Raw genomic sequence first — 15,563 nt, 5'->3', positions numbered from 1 at the left:
AAAGGAAAAAAAACAACCAACTTTTCCTATGGAACAGTCAGAAAGGAATACTAAAAGACTCCTTGACAAAATCACGTGGCCCCAAAAAGTTCTGCCTACTGTAAGTAGGCATCACGGGCAGTAAGGAATGGACTCTTATCCCGCCTGGCTGGCTCCAGCCGCGCTCCCATCAGGCACTCGCACTGCTCACGTGACTATGCACTGCTCATTTCTCCTAACACACTGATTCATGCCGGGTTTTCTATCTTCTGTTTTCTCCCTTTCCAAACTGAATATTCATCTTTAAGGTTCAACATCCCTCGTTTCTCTCTCATGGCCAATAGCACGCTCAACAGTGATTCTCAGTAAGACTCACTTTGGGCTCTTGTTAAACCTATAGATTCCAGGGACTGAGTTAAGTCTAAGTGAAGGACTCAATACTGTGCATTTCTAATGAGCGACCCAAGGGGATTGAGGGGAAAGAGGCACTGACAGTTTGAACCATGCAATTTAGCCCTAATTTAGCCCATGCATTTTTTAAAATTAAAATACAACCACCACCATCATCACCTCAATAGTTAATTGTTGAATTTCAAAACCTAAGAGTTGGGAAGGAGTAAGTATAGAAAACCATTCTCATATAGAATGAGAAATTTTACTTTGAGGGGGATAAAAGGGGAAGAAAGAATAGTAAAAAGAACGGTATACTTAGATTTATTAAAGGCAGAAATTCATTTCCCAAGTAATTCTATAAAGCTTATAATACTGTCTCAGAATCATCCCATAGTTTTTAAAAATAATCTTTTTAATTTTAGAATAGTTTTAGATTTAGACTCTAACCATTCTATTTTAGCTCCTTTTCTTAGAACAGAGAATCAGAAAAAAACTGGTGGATTTTTTCCTGCTGAATACAAGATTTCACTTAAGATTCTAGTTATAAAGGAAATTAAAAAGTTAAACACATACGTAACACATTTACATCTTTATGTAGCAGTAATTGGTACATAAGCTAACATTTAACAATCTACATAATAATGTTACATCTCAGAAGAATAAAAGCACAATACACTTACGTCTGGAATTCCTCTGGGAGTAGATATATTAAAACCTGGATAGTTTACCAATTTCGAGAGATCATAAGTGACACTTTGATTCTGTTGTATTTCTCCAGCTCCTGTTTCCCCATCAGCACCATCTATTACAGACATCAAAAGAGTTAATATTGCTAGATGTCAATATCAATCCCTCTCCAGATCAAAAATAGACCTGGAAAGTGCTTATACACATGGCAAGAGAATTATTCTGAGAATAGCTTTATTTAGAGTATGTCTGAACCATTAGGGTAGTCTTTTTAAACAATGTGAACATACTACTTTGATAAAATATTTAAAATCTTGGAAACTATGGTTCTTTTGTGGGTTGCTTAAAAGTCTGTTTTGCACTGATCATATGATTTGCCTCGTGCTCTATTCCAATGCTTTTTAAAGAAGCATTTATAGAACATGTACTATGTACCAGATAGTGTTCTCTTTGCAGGTAGTGTCTTAAACAGTTTACAAGCAGCAAAATTCACTTCAACTTCGTAATAACCCTAAGAGATACATACTATTAAAACCACTTTACAAATCAGAGTAATCTTTAAGGGATACTTGGGAAGTTCTTTACTATTTTGAAAACTACTAAATAAATCACACATTGATTTTTCTAGTCCTATAATGTCTACGTACCTGAGGTAATCAAACAGTTTATGAGAAGTTTCTCTTTATATAAGTATTCTGGCTAATAAGCCAAGAAGTAATGAAAGAATGAGAGTATAACTATTTTGCAACCCATTATTAATTAATGGATGGATATAGGCAGTGACCACCAGTGACTGGTCCCATCACAATTCACAGGAAATAAAGAGGGACAGAGGAACGTGCTAAAATGTGGGGATGCATTGGCAAAATCCTGCAAACTCTAAAGGATATATTAAAAGGACTGTGAGAAATACCTCATTGGTATTATTTGAGAAGTGGGGGGTCTTGGTAAATTTTTTTAAATATTTTTATTTTATTTTTCTTAACTTTTATTTATTTAAGTGTGTTTTTCTAGGACCCATCAACTCCAGATCAAGCAGTCATTTCAATCTAGCTGTGGAGGGCACAGCTTACAGTGGCCCATGTGGGGATCGAACCAGCAACCTTGTTGTTAAGAGCACCGCGTTCTAACCAACTGAGCTAACTGGCTGCCCTTAAAAATATTTTACATAAATAAGTCCTCAGAGAAAACGCAGAGCGCTGCTTCATCCATCTGGGTTTCTTTCCTTTTTCTTGTTTTCTTTTTAAGATCAATGGTATCATAATATATAAGTTATCCAGAAACTTGCTTTATACTCAGTATTGCGCAGTCTTTGCTGTGTCAGCTCATTTAGGGATTTACTCCGCTCTTTCAACATAGCAGGGATTCTACAGCCCAGATCTACCGTGGTTTACTCAGCCATTCTCCTGTAGGGCCTTAACGTTGTTTTTAATGTTTCACTACCATATTCAATGCAAACACACACACACACACACTGCCCTGTGCACACGTGTGAGTATTTCTCACACGTAGTAGGAGATACCTAAGCGATACCTAAGAGAGCAATTCTAGATTATAAGGGTTTATGTATTCTAAACTTGACAGGTCTCCTGGCAACGACGGATACATTTCTGTTACTGAGAAAGGCAAGAACTTATGACCACTAGCTCGAGTTGATACTTTCGCCTAGGTAGTCATTGAGCAGGTCGGTCCCGAAAACCATCTGATAATTCTCAATGAAGTTTTTAGTTCCTTCCTTGTAAAACAAAGGAAACACCACCATGATATTTTTGTTAGCACACACTAAACAAGCCAGCCATTCCTATCACATTTTATTGTGATCCTTTAGTTAAAAGAAAACACTGAAGGTGACTTATTGAACCTAACATACTATACCTTTGCCATCGTAGAGTGCAAGTCCTGAATTCTCCAGTTCAGCCTCTTTGAGCCACCCCGGGGGGTACCCTAGCTGGCGCATTCGGTATATAAAAGGTGGGAGACTCTTGTCCGTCACACCCAGTGCATCCTGAAGTTCCTCACTAAGTAAAAATATAAAGGAAAGGAAAAGACTGTATTCTTGTTTGGATGAACACACATACTGTTCTGATGTTTTAAAACAATTCTGCGTCTTACATTACACAGCCTGTGGCATGGTGCCTATTAAATACATAGCTAAGAGTTCAATGAATGTTTTTGAATCCATCGATATATATTATCTAGAGCCTGGTTAGAAAAAACTTATGTACCGATAATTACCCTGAAGAAACGCAAAATGTTCCAAATACTTGGGAAAGAGAAATGACATTCCACGCTAAACAAACAAGAGGTACCTAATAACTCCCGGCTTGAATCTTCCAAATCTTTCTTCCACTTCTTCTGCATGGTATCGCTGCTGAAAATTCTGATTGTTTGTCTCACCACAGGCATCCATGAATTCTTTTCTCTTTTCACTTATTCGAGCAGCATTCCGAGGCTAAATTGTAATGCATTCGAAAAGAATGATAGTAAGCACTTTAGAAACATTTCAGAAATTAATGAGCACTTTGTTTAGGTCAAGCAAACAGATTCTTGCTGTTTTAATATATAAGGAATAAGTACAAAAAAGGGTGGATATTTTAGAAAAAATAGGCAAGGAAGAGAAGCAGTCACTTTAATTTCTTATGACCTCAGTATTATCGTAACATAAGCTGTCAGAATAAGCTGTCTAATAATTTCAGAATAAGCTGTCTAATAATTAACTCCCATAATGTTTCATTCATCTCAAATACAGAGAGCAGTGTAATAAATTTTTTAAAAAATCTAATGCCTTAAAATTTAAATCCAAATTCAAGGATTACAGGAAAGTAACACAGGAAACTTTTTCACATCACACAATGACATAACTAGGCTGAAAACACTAGAAAGCTCTGGTTCAAAGATATTTTTTTATATGAGAAAAATTTACCATTGGGCAATCTTTCATTTGATGTTCTTCAGAACCACAATTGAAACAGTGAGGCTTTGGCCTATTTAGTCAAAAAACAAAGATTTTCATAATGTAAATGAAAATATAAAAGCAAATCAATAAAATTCTATATGACAACAAAGTGTATCAGCAAGAAGAAAGCACGGAGATTACTAAGATCTGCAATGGGGACATTTTCACCTCCTTGTACTCAGTGATTAAACAAATAGCTTTTATCAAGAACCCTATGTTCCCGACTGATCTGTTACCTCTGAGTTTTGTCAGTGGTTAGCAACAGAAGAACCATAGCAAACAGATCATATTTCCTTTAGGCAACATAGAAAAGGGCAGATGGTTTCAAGACAACAATCAAATTGACAGCAACAATTAACCTTTTCCACCCACCCAGGCACATTAGGCAGGGACCAATGAATTCCAAAAAACAGATGATCAACTTAAACATTTAAGATATGTCTTTCAATATATTGAAATTATAGCTTCATCTGTAACTTAGAGTAAGCCAGCAATAAAGAATATTAACTCTTCCAGCTAAAACGGTTTATGGTTTGGTTAAGGAAAAAAAGAAGAAAACACAGACAACTCCCCACACAAACCTTTTGGCCTTTACTTGTATTTCTTGCCCTTCTAGAGAAACAATGTGGCTGAAGACTTGCTGGTACCTTTAGTGAGTTTTATTAAGGAATAGTTATCATAGTCTGCAAAATTTGGTAAATTGTTTTAAAGGTGAACTTAACGGCAAGATGCACAAAAGGTCTTCGTTCACTGTGTAGGATACTTGGGTATTTCCCATCCTTCGGTGAGCTGAGGGTTTTCATTTAGTAGCGGCTGCCCCAGTTTATCAAGGCAAAAATTAGTAAAATACAGGACACTTCCTATAACCTGTAGAAAACAAGTCAAAAAATAATGCTATTTAGTAGGGGGGGAAGACATTAAATAATGTAAGACTACAATTAACAGTTTATTTCTGGATGAAGTTAAAAGAAAGCATAATTAACTCCCAAGTTAAAGGAGCCAGGTTTTGATGTGTTAGGTAAAAGCTACCTCTTTAAGTTCCCCTATAGACTCCTGTACCATTACTGTCAGCTGCACTCTCTCCAGACTGAAAAAATAAAAACTTGTCAGCAACTCTCACATTTCCCTCCAATTCCCCACTTCTTTGCTTCCTTTGCAGCAAGTTGTCCATATTTATTGTTTCCATTTCCTTCCCTCCCAGTCTTTTCCCCCTCCATATTTTTTGGAAAATTTTCATACAGAAAAGTTGAAGAAATGGTTCAATGAACACCCAAACACCCAGTCTACTCCATCTAGATTCAACAATTGCTGACAGTTTTGTATGCACAGGTGTCCTTCCGTACGCGTGCGCGCGGCGAGAGCACACACACACTTTATATTGAGCCATTTAAACAACGTAAATCCACTATCATCACAGCCTAAGCCATATTTTCTCTTGCCTGAGGTTCATACAATAACTTCCTAACTGGTTTCCAACTTCCACACAAAACCAGCTACAGATGATTTTCATGACACTTCACCCGGAAATACTTCAGTGTGAGCCTTCTCAGAATTAAGAACATTCTCCTGCAAACCATAATCCCATTGTCACACCTAAGAAAATCAGTAATTCCTTAATCTCATCTATATCCAATCTATACTGTTTTCCCCAACTGTCCCCAAAAGGCCTTTTTCCTCCAACGCATGATCTGATTAAGGTTTTAAGGTTCGCGTGTTGTCTTTTTAGTCTCTTTTCATCTAGAACACCCCCCCTCCTTTTTAAATTAAAATGACACTGCCATTCTCTTGAACATCTCCGGTAAGGCTTCTTTCTCTTCCTAACATGGCATTTGACAGTGGGGCTCCCCAATGATCCCCATGCCGCCAAATTCAATGGACAGTTCCCAGTCTTCATCTTAACCTATTAGCAACAATTGACACAGCAGATTCCTCCTTCCTTCTAGAAACGTCTTTTTCCCTTGGCTTCCAGGACACCATTCTCTTGGTTTTCTTCCTACCCTGCTGACCGATCCTTCTCAGTCTTCTTTGCTAGATCCTGCTCATCGTTCCATCTTCTGTGAGGCTCAGCCCTTAGTCCTCTCTACTGTCTCTCTAGTGATTCCAGATCCACAGTATGAAACATAATTTACATGCGGACAACCCCCGCCATGTCCAGTACTGACCACCCCTACACTCCAATCTTGGATATGCAAGTGCCAACTTGACAGCTCTCCCTGGACATGCAGGAGGCCTCGCAAACTCACCTAGTTAAAGCTGTGCTGGATCCCTAGTCCCCCGAAAACCTGCTCCTCCCTCCAGTCTTTCCCATCACACCAAGGCAGCGACATGCTCCCAGTTGCTCAGGCCAAGAATCGGATTCATTCTGACTCCTCTCTCCTTCTCATATTCTACCTCCAGTTCATCGACACATTTGCTCGGTTCTACTTTCAAAGTATAACCAGGTTCTAAGCACTTCTCACCACCACCACTACCACCTTAGTCTAAGCCGTCCTTTTCTCTCACCTGAGATGAATACACTAACTTCCTAACTGGTTTCCAGTTTCCATGTGCAACCAGCTACTGACTCTTCCATACACAGCCAGTTCTTTTAAAAATCCAAGTCATATCATGTCACAGTTCTACTTAAAACCCTCCAATGGCCTCTCATCGCCCTCAGAGTAAAATCCAAAGTCCTCACTATGGCCTATAAGGCAACATAAGGATTCAGATCATATGCTCTGCAGTCAGAAGGCACGGATCCAAACCCTGCTTGCCATTTATTAGCTAAGGGACCACCGGCAAGTCGCTTAGCTTTCCATGTCTGTTTCATCTTTTGTAAACTGAGACTGAAATAGTACCTTCACGAATAATATCTGTAATGAGCTTACAACAGCACTGGCTACATAGTGAGCAATACATGTTTGCTTCTGCCTCGGCATCTGAGGAACTTACTGTTCCTACTGCCTGGAATGCTCTTCCCTCACCCTGCAGGATGGCCCACTCTCACCTCAGTACACTCAAGTCATGGCTCAGACAGGCTGTCACTAAACACCCACCACACAAACCTAACACCCCAAGGTTACTCTCTAACTCGTCACCCCACTTTATTTTCCTTCTGAGCACTGCCTTCCCCAACTAGAATATAATTCAATGACGGCAGGGACTTTTTATTTTTTTCATTGCAATGTCCCTGGAACCTACAGCATTTAGTAAATATTGATTAGTACCTATTAAAGAACAATTGACAAATATGCAAAATTGCCAGTTTCCAAGCAGGTGCCAGAACCTCAGGTTAGAAGGGAAATGGGAAGTGATGTAGTTCAAATTCAGAAATCTTTCTTCACAGTGCCTGATAGCATCTCAGTCTTCATTTGATTCCAGCAACACGGAACTCCCTTTTTTTAAAAAATGAGACATACCACTTCATTTTTCACATCTCTGATAGAAATTTCCACTTTCTAAAAGATGAGTCGCAATGAGCCTCTTTGTACTCAATCCGATCACGGGTCCTGGTGCTACATAGGGTGATCGAAAATGATACCTTTGCAAACAATAGCCTTTTATCACATCTACGGATATGTGACGTGCCTTCTAAATCTTTGCAATAAGATTTCTGGATTCTTCATCATCCCAGCAGCCCCATGTCTGTAAGATCGTGGTACATCAATGGGACACAATACTTCATAAACATGAAAGCTAGTCTTTCTTTAACAGAAGCCAGAATTACATCATCTTCAAAAAATTAAAAGTTGCAAAATTACACCACCTATTCCATTGACACTGCTGAATTTTGCAAAGGTACTGAAAGGCTTACATGAAGGTTCATCCCCATTAAGCTTTTTCTACTATTTTTCACCCATTATTTGAGTCTGGCAACATTTTAAGTTTCATAACTGCCATCTGTTATATTAGCTATTTATCCCTCTCAGCTTCAACAAGCATGTTTTCTGTATCTTCGTCCAGGTTCTTGAAAATAAACGCAAAGAGGTTCATCAGGACAAAAATAAAGTCCTCCAGACAATGTCTATTGTGCCCCAGGTCCCAATAAAGTAGCTGTTAAAAAACAAACTATAATATTTAGAAGCTGAAATCTACATTGTTGTTTATAATAGACTTAATAAAAGAATGTGGGGGTGGGCTGATGGCTCGGTTGGTTAGAGCGCGAGCTCTCAACAAGGTTGCTGGTTCAATTCCCGCATGGGATGGTGGGCTGCGCCCCCTGCAACTAAAGAATGACAACGGCAACTGGACTTGGAGCTGAGATGCACCCTCCACAATTAGATTGAAGGACAACTACGTGGAGCTGTTTATCATTTGAATACCACCCAACTGACATAGGCTAGGAAACACGTATCTGCAGAATTCTAAAGCTAAAATGTCCAAACTTACACTAAAAGCTTCCTTGTTGTTTGTAACGGCACAGGATTCTTCCACTTTATGGTCCTCTTCTAGCATAACACTGGATGGCTAATACAAAGAAAAACACTCATTACAAAGGGTAACCAATTTTTAACTTTAAAATTCAAATATTAACAATTTGAATACACTCACTGTTTTCTAATACATACCATTAAGGTATATAAAAATTTGAATTCATTGTTGTCATAATTAAAGTAAGGTAGGTAGGAATGATTATAAATTTCACATATCAGAAAATTAAAAATTCAAAAAGATATGAAAGATAGCATCTTATGAAGGTGATGGGATTAAGAAGTACAGTTGGTAGATACAAAATAGTCATGGGAATGCAAAGTACAGAGTAGGGAATATAGTCAGTCATTTTGTAATAATGCTGTATAGTGTCAGGTGGGTACTAGACTTATTGGGGGATCACTTCGTAAGTTATATAAATGTCTAACCACTATGCTGTACACCTGAAACTAATATAATATTGAATGTCAACTGTAATTGAGAAAAAAGATAGCATCTTCTGAAGCATTAGCATACATTATGACTTTTGTGTTAATGAATATCGATTATGGAACTTTCAACACTTAAACTGGCAAGGAAGACTTCAGTTTATCTTGAAATCAGATAACCAGAAAGATTAAAAAATACATAACTCTGTATTACTGGTCAATACTGATAATATAACCCTCACGGACCTCAAGCCACAAAAATTCTCAAGTGTGAATTTTTGAATCAAACATTAAATAATATTTAGTGTGGTTTTTATTATTCAATGTTATTTCCCATTTCCTGAATCTTTAAAAATTGTATATGATAGGTGAAAACTAAAGGTAATAAAAATTTAGTTAATCAGAATACTCTGTTCTCTAATCTCAGAGGATAAACAGCTAACGATCCTTATTCAAGAGACTCTACTTACCTTAACTTTTAATTTAAAAAAAGCCCAAAAAACATAATTCTGATTTAACATAAATCCATGCTCTAATATTCACATAGCGAAATTTCTCAGATTTGTTTGGGCATGCTATTGATTTTCTTTTTAAACAAGTAGAAGAGAAAAAAAGGATAGCACATGAACATGTTGGTTTTAGATAAAAAGAATCCATCTTTTATAAACCCCAGAAATAGTCATTTTTTATTCGACCTAAAATTGATCTTCTACCCCAAACCCCATGTCCCAGTTAGGAAATGGAAAAAAGAAAAAGCCTTTTTGAGTGTAGCCAGGTCTGAGTATTCCCCAGAGAAAAGAAACCACAATCCAAAAGAAAGCCCCATGGCTGCACTGGGCAAACTGTGGAGAAAGAAGCCAGTTGAAGGATGGGAGGGGAACAGACAATCTTATCATTTGGGTTTCGATTCAAGAGGATCCCCATGGCCTATTAGCAGTGAAAAGGATAACGAACTCATCTTAAAGTCTCTTAAATTTGAAATACCTGGGGCAAAAGATTAAAGGAAGTCTTTTCCACATCATTTTTCTGCTGTTCCTCAAATCTTCTTACTAAATTTGATACAAATTCCTCTATTTCTTGATGAAAATACCTGCATAGGAGGACAAAATGGTCAGAACTCAGACAGAGTAAAACACTGAACAGACTGAAGTCTTATGCATGATTACAGTCGCAGTGTAACTTTTGTCATTTTGTTTTTCAGAGGTTTATCAAATCTCTGATTCCTTGTTAACACTAGGGGATCTATTCCTTAGGAAAAGACACATTGTTGCCAAGTTAAAATGATTATGATAACCTAACATAGTGGCTGGCATAAAACAGTTGGCAAATACTTGTGCTAAGAATAAAAGGATTTCATTTATAAACTTTATGTATTTAACTTTTGAATACACATGGAAATGGTCTGAAATCCAAACGATATCCAAAAGAAGTGAAAAGGTTACATAATGAAAAGCCCCCTTCCCCCCGGCTGCTGGCTTCCTATTTTTGCCAGAGACAACCAATGCATCCAGGCTCCCACACCTGCCTCCCAGAGACTCTCTGTATATATACGGAAACAGCTATGTAAATATTAAACTGGAAAAAAAAGAAAATCAAAATATAATGTAAGAAAAACTACTGAGGTCTACTTTCTCCAGCTTTCCAGGTCAAGAACCACATTCACCGAATGTTCTTCAGTGCCCAGTTCAGGAGGTGCCAAAGGAGCCCCCGTTAGGCTGCAGTTGGGCAGGAAACCTACTCCTCACAGAACTTGATGACTGATCCGGTCTCTTTAGCTCTGACGTTCTAGGATTTCTGCAGGTGAAACACCAGCTGCAGAAGTTAGGCTGCTGTGGGCTAGAGCAGACACTGATTCTAACCTGACGGTGATAATAGTGCTGGAACCTAGCAGTGCCCAGCACCTTGCTGCTGCTGCTACACTCACCGTCAGCTGGCTCAGCCCTCAGAGCCTCCGGCTCCGCTTCCACTGAGACAGAGCAGGCAGTGTGCCTGCCACCCAGGTCCTGCTCTCTATGTTCCCTTTACCATCGTAAGTTCGCCCAGCACGTAAAATACCAATACAATGAAGTGACATGCAAGGGGGCAAGCAACTAAATGAAATGTCTATGACTGTGCCGTGAGGAAGGGCCTGGGCACAGAATCACGTAAGAACATTCTAGCAAGCACTGCAGGAATGTGCTGTCGCACTAGAACCAAAAAAGCTGGAAGGCTTTTTGCACAGGTCTAGTTTTGTTATTAAAAAAAAAAAATGTGTGGGAAAGCTTTGAAGATAGGCAATGAAAAACTTCAGTTACCTGATCTGGGGTTGAGCTAGCTAACATTATTTATTGTTGTGGTGACAGTGGTTTTTTTATTTTTTATTAGACGCTATTTATCGGGCTCTTATATGTGCTCATTTAGCTGCCTACGAGGTGGTTACTGTTAGTATCCTGTTCTCCAGTGAGGAACCTGGGATGACCTGCCCAGGTTCACAAAGGTAGAAAGTAGGAGTCCAGATTCAAATTCAAGTTTACATGACTCTAATATCCTTGCTCTTAATCAGGATTCCGTAAATTTTAAGTAAAAGAATAAGGATTGTTAACATACACATGAAAACAGCGTCCTGATAGAAGACGTTGTTTCATAAACACATGAATTCATTACATTTAGAAAAGGGAAAATGACTTACTTTGAAATCACATTGTTCATAAACAGAATCTGTAATAAAGGTCCATCTAATTTAGTGTTGTTCACCAATATTCCACTAAAACAGAAGTTAAAAACATATTTTTAGAGGAGTTAAAGTAAAACTTGCATATGTCTATATAAACACATAACCTGATAATTATTAAGTACCAAAGATCATAAAACATTTTACAAATAAAATCAAGAACCAAGAACTCCAGTTTTCTCAAGAAAAATCTGTTTCACCACTTTTACCTACTTTAATGGTTTAACGCAAGTATCCCTTACATAGTTTTAAAAAATATTTCACACACACACACAAAACTAGTTAATCTTTCAGTTTTCAACCCCAAAGTTTCTTTACCTAATGGTTGTTTCTTTACAAATGGGAGAGGTGGGGACAGCCAGGGATGTATAGACCAGCAGGTTATAAGAATATATTTCTAAAATAATCAGAATGAATTTGGCTTGCAATTATGTAGAAAAATGAAACCCTTTATAAATTAATGGACAGGCTCTTTTTGGAAGGTAGAGCACACTGCACTAAATATCTCAAATCCAAGATTCTAAAGTAGAGATGTAAAAAGCATCTATTCTTGGATTTGACTTTCAAATACTGCAAAAAAACAGAACTGAGATGCAGTCTGGATATCTGCAATATATCCCATTGGCAACCTGGGACCAGCTGAATCTGTTTCCTCTCATCTGCCTCACGTTCCTCTACTTGTACAGCACGTGAAATACACCAGTCTGTATTTGGAATTGTTCTCATCAAGTAGAGAAATAAAACTGAAATATGACAAAGTTCAGAGATTTGTTTCAATTTGAGCAAACTTCAGCTTTTAAAAATACATCATGTTTTTAAAAACCCCATGCAATGGCATGGTCCTTGGTTGGAGTCTAGTTTGAGCAATCAGCTCGAGACATTCAGTTGGGGACATTTGAATATGGACGGAGTTGGGAATGTTATTAAGGAAATCATGTCAATTGTTAGGTGTAATAACGGTGACGTGGTTAGGCACGAAAAAGTATTTTTAAAAAAAGATACGTGCAAAAAATATTTGGGGTAAAATGTGTATATGGGGTTAGAAGAAGGAAATATGTTAAAATATTGTTTAAATGCAAATGATGAAAAACTGGGTATTAATTGAATTATTTTTCCATGTTCTTTGTGTGAAAATTTTCATAATATGAAGTAAAAAAAAAACCAAAAGAAAAAACCATAATATTTATTGATTAAAAGAGGAGAAACTTATGATCATGATGGTTCCAAAATAAGGATTAAACAAAGAGACTTGGGGTACAAATTTTATCTAACTAACTTACTTTTTCTTCTTTTGTTTTCTGTAGAATGCTTTACCAGCCTGACAATATGCAAGGCACTACTTCTAACAAAATTTTATTCCTTTTTCACGATACTAATAGTTTTTATAAATTGGCAAAGCCTATAATGCTACAATCATTTGAAACTCAGGTGATTATAACCCATTTTTAAATAAAAATTTAATGTTTAAATAATCAACTTTATTGGAAAACATGTTTCTCAAAATATCTTTAAACATATAAAAATTATGATTTCTGAGGAATCCTAGTTATATCGAATATATTTATTAACTAACTAAAAGTGAGTTTAGATCCGCAAAGTGCTCTCACATACAGGAAGGAAGGTAGGCCATGGGGAAGTTATTCTGAAATATGCCTAAATTCTAAAATTTTAAACCTTTAGTCACCAACGTAGACAGTTATTCCAGCTGGTACCAGGTAAAGAAAGTCCACATGAAACTGCATTTATGGTAGTCCCCGATTCTGAAAGCTTTAAAATAGCACTCCACATAAAAATTTTGTAATTTGACAAGTATTTTAGATTTAGTTAGTGATCTGTTAAATAAATTTAAAGTAAGAGGTAACTGCATTTAACCTTCCAAAAATTAGATGTCTGAATGCACTCACTGTACTACTTTTCCCCAGGTACTTTTCCCCAAATCAACTACTAACTCTTCTAAAATGCTGTATCTTGCATTATTTCTATTTATGAACCCACTTTTTTTCTGGATTGTATTTCACAAATATTTTCACCCAATACGTCAGCTTAATGCAGTTATGAGAATTCAAGTTTTACCTCCACAAGTTTAAAATAAAGGATCATTACTCTGATTTCTTCAGGGTATGAAATAATACAAAAGTGCTTGCTTCAGCAGCACATATACTAAAAATGATACAAAATCCTAAACACCCTTTTTATAAAGAAATTGTGACTAAATATTAATATCACAATAAAAAATAATGGACAACTGGTGTAATCTCAAGATCTCATACCTTGGTCGAGTCAGAATGTTCAATTTTCTTCTAAGTTCTTGATGTTATTACTTGTTAAGGAGTATAAACCCTCATTAAACAGAATCATGAAGATCATAAAATCTGACTGCTAACTGACTCTTCAACTACTAACGTACACCAAAAGGGTGTCAGAATGTTGCAAGCATTAAAAGACGCACAAATAACTTTGAAGATGACACACTTACTGAGCTCCTGTTTTGTTGCAGGGTTAGGCATTTGGACCTAAAAATTAAAATACAGTTGTCATCCCTTCCAACATAGACATTTATTTCTAAGATACGGTCATGTAGTTCAAAAGAGACTAACAGACTGAACCAAAAACGTCATTCAAACAACAATGTCCCAACAAAAGTTAAGCAGTCATTCATTTAAGACATTTTTCAAAGTCAAAAGCATCATGATGTGTGTGTGATAAAGTCAATGCAGTATAACAAATTGTTCCCTACCGAAGAATCTAGGATGGAATCTATGAATGTTCACTGCACAATCTCTCTTCAACTTCTCTGTATTTGAAACTTTTCATAATATAGTGGGATAAGGCAGCATGAAAAAAATCACTTGGAAAACCTATAAAGGTGATTTACCAACCGCTTTCAGGGGGTTTTCACAAATTTTAAAAGGAAAACTACCCAAACCAAAATTATCAGTATACATAGTAAACACACACACACACACACAAACACTCTAAGTAAGAACGTAAATAAACATACTAATAAGTCTTGCTAGAAAGGCTGTAATCATGTAACTAAAGCCAAATGGAAACTTTGGCGCTTTCCCCAAAGCTTTACAACGCACCTTCACCTCGCAGGCTATTTCAAAGTAGAAGAACTGTAAAATGAATCCCCAATCTTAATCAAGTAATTTCCCATTTCTCTTTGCATCCCTGGAATCCTAGGACCACCAGCTTTTGCTTAACCATAGAAACAGATCTATGCCAGTCTAAGTATCCGGTATTTCCTAATATACAACTTTAACAGGACCGCGTCAACTTTAGCGTGGCTGCAAAAATGAAATCGATGACTCCAATAAGGGGGAAGAGAAGTGGTAACCAGTCTACAATCTGACAGTTGAAACAGTGTGAAATCACCCTAACTACCCGCTCCAGGCTGGGTCACGGGAGGAGGGAATCTAGTCCAGGATACGGATCCCAGAAGCGGAGAGGTTTGAGCCGAGGCCCCGGGGGCAGCTCACGCAACCCGAACCCCAAGATTCTCAGCCCGCCTGTGGGGCGAGAGAAATTACTTCGAATTCTGGCCCTCGCGGAATTTCCGCCAGCGCCCTCCAGGGCACGGCACCCACCACACGCCCGGGTGACAGGGCCCAGCGGGCGGGAAGGATATTCTCGGCGCGGAGCTGCTCGATGGTTTCCTCGCACTGCCGAAGCCGCTCCCGCAGCTCCGCATCGCCAACCCCATTCTCGTCCTCCTCGTCGCCGTCGTCGTCCTTGAAGCGGGTGTGAACGGGCTTCGGCAGCGACTCCTCTGGATGGTCAAACGCCTCGAACAGCTTTAAGTCGCCAAAATCCACCTCCGCCGCCATTTTGGGCTGTAGGAAAGATTCGGGATGGGGCGGAGCTGGCCACCCGGCCGGGGGCGAAGGTTTTAGGTCGGCACCGCTCCTTAGGGAGCTGAGCCACCCAGTAAGGTTTTCTTCCGAACATAGGCCGCGGAAGCAGCACAAGGGGCGGTTCAGTCCCGAGAGACTACAAC

The 15,563-nt window shown here is 38.2% G+C and overlaps 1 protein-coding gene across 1 annotated transcript in view; it reads right to left on the bottom strand.

The window, feature by feature from the left end:
* ZCCHC8 (zinc finger CCHC-type containing 8) overlaps positions 1-15,563 on the bottom strand; it is a 24,997-nt gene extending 9,434 nt beyond the window's left edge. The window contains exons 1-11 of the mRNA XM_033097421.1: positions 15,195-15,563; positions 13,834-13,876; positions 11,522-11,596; positions 9,838-9,943; positions 8,384-8,461; positions 4,779-4,882; positions 4,597-4,662; positions 3,983-4,043; positions 3,369-3,511; positions 2,935-3,077; positions 1,053-1,174 (exon numbers count right to left, since the gene is read on the bottom strand). Of these exons, the coding sequence (XP_032953312.1) occupies positions 1,053-1,174; positions 2,935-3,077; positions 3,369-3,511; positions 3,983-4,043; positions 4,597-4,662; positions 4,779-4,882; positions 8,384-8,461; positions 9,838-9,943; positions 11,522-11,596; positions 13,834-13,876; positions 15,195-15,393 (1,140 nt within the window). The 5' untranslated portion in view covers positions 15,394-15,563. The remainder of the gene's footprint in view (positions 1-1,052; positions 1,175-2,934; positions 3,078-3,368; positions 3,512-3,982; positions 4,044-4,596; positions 4,663-4,778; positions 4,883-8,383; positions 8,462-9,837; positions 9,944-11,521; positions 11,597-13,833; positions 13,877-15,194) is intronic.

Source organism: Rhinolophus ferrumequinum, chromosome 25 (genome assembly GCF_004115265.2).
Source record: "Rhinolophus ferrumequinum isolate MPI-CBG mRhiFer1 chromosome 25, mRhiFer1_v1.p, whole genome shotgun sequence".
NCBI classification, from domain to species: Eukaryota; Metazoa; Chordata; class Mammalia; order Chiroptera; family Rhinolophidae; genus Rhinolophus; species Rhinolophus ferrumequinum.
This window is presented reverse-complemented; position numbering and strand designations above follow the sequence as displayed.